Raw genomic sequence first — 3,512 nt, forward strand, 5'->3', positions numbered from 1 at the left:
CTCCACTTTCCCCTTCCACACTTATCTGCATCTCCCCTTTTCCAGTGGGAACAGGCTCCTCCTGCCCCTGTTTGGGACCAGCCAAGTTATGGAGCTGCTAAAGGCAGGAAAAGTTGTTTTCCAGGGCAGCTGGGAGAGGAGGATCTTCCTCAGGCTCTGGGAGCTGGGCGGGGCTCGGGGCGGGAGGCTCTGAGGTACAGTAAAATGAGTTTGCCATCAAAAGGCAACAAGTCTTGGGCCGTGCCCCCGGCTGCTGACCTTTCCCTCTGGAATTCTGCCCCCTGACCCCGGGATCATTAATCCTGGCGCTGCCAGATGACAGTAATCCATCATGGCCCCTGACAGCCCTGCCCGGCACAGGATCCGCCGGGCTCTCGGCTTTCAGCCTTTCCTGTCGCGGCTCTGGGATTTCCAATAAAAACCTTTCCTTTCTCGCCTTCCCCGGGCAGGGCTGGGGGAGGAGAGGGCACCGCATCCCTCTGGAAAACACCGGGAATGCGGCGGGGCCGGAGCCAGACTCGCTCTCTGCTGGATCCGTGGGGCGGTGCCGAAGGAACGCATGGAAAATGGAATTATCCCAGCTCCTGGGAGCCATTCTGTCCCTGCTGTAAAGCTGGACAGAGAGATTTTATTTGGGAGCAATGGGGGAAAAAAAACCAAACTCAGATAAAAACTCAGTGGATAAATTTATGTTCTCTGTGTAAACACATTTAGCTGAGTTGATAAATGTGTGTTTCTGTCGAAATCCCTGTTTAGCCAAGTTGAGAAATGCATGTTTCTAGCTAAATATCAGTTTAGCCGAGTTCATAAATGAAATTTTGGGCCACTTTTGGTCCTGTTTAAAAGCAAAGCTGAGGGAGGGAAGTGAAGTCCAGGTCCAGGGGGTGCTGAGGTGGTTCAGGGAGGTCAGACCCCATCGCTGCTCCTGCTCCAGCTGCGAGCAGCTCCCTGGAAATGCTTCCCCCTTTTTTCCCCGCCGATGCAGGGGATGTTTGTGCCTCTCCCAGGAATATCTGGATGGAGAATTCCTGAATTTTCCCAGCTGCTGAGCTGCTGAAACCTGCAGAAGGGTAGAAGCGTGTTTGGGGGAAACACAGGGTATTAAAAAGCAGGTATTTGTTCACAGTTTCTGCTGAGGGCTTTATCCATGGCCCTTCCCTTTCACTCTCCATCTGGATGAGAGCTGGCTGAAAGTCCCTTCTGGACAAGTTAATGCTATTCCCTAAATTGGATTGGGTGGCTTTGGCTGGGGGGAGAGGGGCTTCATCCTCCTCCAGCCCAGCAAAGGCTTTGCTGCTCTAATTAATGAAAAAAGGGGAATTTTGGTGTGTTCTGGAAGCATTTCCATGTTTTCCCTGCTGGTGTGACTCAGGTGATGAGTGACAGCTCGAGGTAACTTGATCATTCCCTGATTCCCAGTGTTCCATGGATTCTGTGGCGCTGTCACCCTGCTCCCAGCGCCCCGAGACCAAATGGAGCCTCGGGGGGAAAAAAAAGGAGCAAATCGAGGATTTTTCATGTGGGAGGGATGGAGCCACAGAGAGTTTGGAGGGTTTGGAATTCCCTCTGTGCTCCCTGAGGGATCTGTGCCCCTGAAATGCGCTGCAGGCTGTGGGATCCGCTCGGTGGGCAGGGAAAGGAGAAGGGAGGAGGGTGGGATTGATGTGAATTGATCCAAACCTGATCAAACCGCTCCTGAACGCTTTGAATCTGCAGGGGGGGCTGCAGAAATGGGCTGTTTTATCCAGCATCTCGTTAACCTGTGGGAATTGGCACCACCAGCTAATAATGCCTCACAGGCTTCCCGAAAAAAAGGCAGGAGGGGGGGAAAAAATCCCCCTTGGATGTCTGAGCAGGACATCTGCAGGGCCGGGCTCCTTTCATGGCACGGAATAAACCCGTTTATAAGGGCCATAAACGGGGAGCTGGGGCTGGCACCAGCCTCCCCCGGGGCCTGGGGACTCCACAATTGTCCCCTGCCCCCTCCCGAGCCTTCCTGCCAGGCTGGGGCTGCCCATTGTGGGGACAGGATGCTGCCCTGGCCCAGGCGGCCCTTTGATCCAGGACAGAGTTTCCCAGGCCAAATAAAAGCTCTGCCACTTCAGCTTTTTTTAATTCCTTCTTCCTCTCCACGCCTAAACCTCCTCGGTTTGGGCGTTAGCACTTCCAGGAGGTGCCAAAGGGGCGCTGACGGGTTAAAAATCAGATTTTCCTCCACGTTAATGCAGGGAGGATGGAGCAGGACCTGGCTTTGGGATGCCCAGAGCTGCCGTGGCCTCATCAGGGAATTATTTGGGAGCGTGTTCGGGGAAAAGCTGGAGGCTCTGTGGAAGGAGCAGCCTTGATTTACCTCTCCAGGTTGTTCCAAGCGTTGCACATGTGAGGGAGGATGAAATTGTGTCTCCATGGGGGAGAGATGTTCTCTGGCTCCGATTCCCGTGGTTCTGCTGTTCCCAGGCAAACAGCGCGGCACGTCCTGGGGGATGAGGGAGCACAGGCAGGATTTTTATCCGAGGATTTTAACCCTGAGCTCATAAAACTGATTCCTTTGTGCCTCTCATTCAATAGTCCCAACTTCCCTTCTTTCTATTCCAGTTTTTATTGGTCTGCTAATTCCCTTTGCCCACAGGAAAGGATTATCCATGGAAGGGCCGTGCCCTTTGGCTGCTCTTCCCTGCGTCATTTACTTGAAATTCCCTGAATTTCCCATTAGGAGAGAGATGGATCCCCCCAAGCTGCCCGTGTCCTCGGCCTCCTCCCCTCCCTGACTCCATCCTCTCCATGCTCCTTGTTCTTTTATTCCTGGCAGGAACTCCCATCAACCGGATCCCCATCATGGCCAAGCAGATCCTGGATCTCTACATGCTCTACAAGCTGGTGACCGAGAAGGGTGGGCTGGTGGAGATCATCAACAAGAAGATCTGGAGGGAGATCACCAAAGGCCTTAACCTGCCCACCTCCATCACCAGCGCTGCCTTCACCCTGCGCACGCAGTGAGTTGGGAATAGCGAGCTCCCACAGGGAATTCCCATCCACACCTTTTATCTCCTCCTGCTGATTTAATGCCTGGCAATTCAGCACCTCCTTCCTTTGAGGATTGGTTACCTCGCCTGCAGCACTGGGATGGGGAAGGAAAAGTGGGATAAGGAGGGTAAAAAAGACAAGTAGAAGTGAAATTGTAAAATTGAGCGGGGTGAAACTGTGCCTTAGCAATGAAGGAAACGACAATACAGAAAATATTTCAGTTGTGAGGCAGTTCTGGATGATTCTTTGAGGATATTTCAGTTTTGATGGCATTCTGGATGATTCTTTGTGGCTGTTTCAGTTGTGAGGAAATTCTACATGATTTATAGACACCACTTCAGTTTTGATGGTATTCAGGATGATTCTTTGAGGATATTTCAATTGTGAGGGAATTCTGAGTGATTTATAGACAGTATTTCAGTTGTGAGGGAATTCTGGATAATTTATAGACAATATTTCAGTTGTGAGGGAATTCTGAGTGGTTTATC

General features: G+C 51.9%; 1 protein-coding gene across 2 annotated transcripts in view; it reads left to right on the forward strand.

Annotated features, from left to right (window-relative positions):
- Positions 1-3,506, forward strand: part of ARID3B (AT-rich interaction domain 3B) — a 17,639-nt gene extending 14,133 nt beyond the window's left edge. The window contains exon 4 of one of the 2 annotated variants that reach the window (XM_033516991.1): positions 450-709. In XM_033516991.1, coding sequence (XP_033372882.1) covers positions 450-670 — 221 coding nt within the window. In that variant the 3' untranslated portion in view covers positions 671-709. Of the gene's footprint in view, positions 1-449; positions 710-2,809 lie in introns of those variants that run through there. The other variant, XM_033516992.1, reaches the window with a different exon arrangement.
- The last annotated feature ends 6 nt before the right edge of the window (positions 3,507-3,512 follow it).

Source organism: Parus major, chromosome 10, assembly GCF_001522545.3.
Source record: "Parus major isolate Abel chromosome 10, Parus_major1.1, whole genome shotgun sequence".
In the NCBI taxonomy this organism is placed as follows: Eukaryota; Metazoa; Chordata; class Aves; order Passeriformes; family Paridae; genus Parus; species Parus major.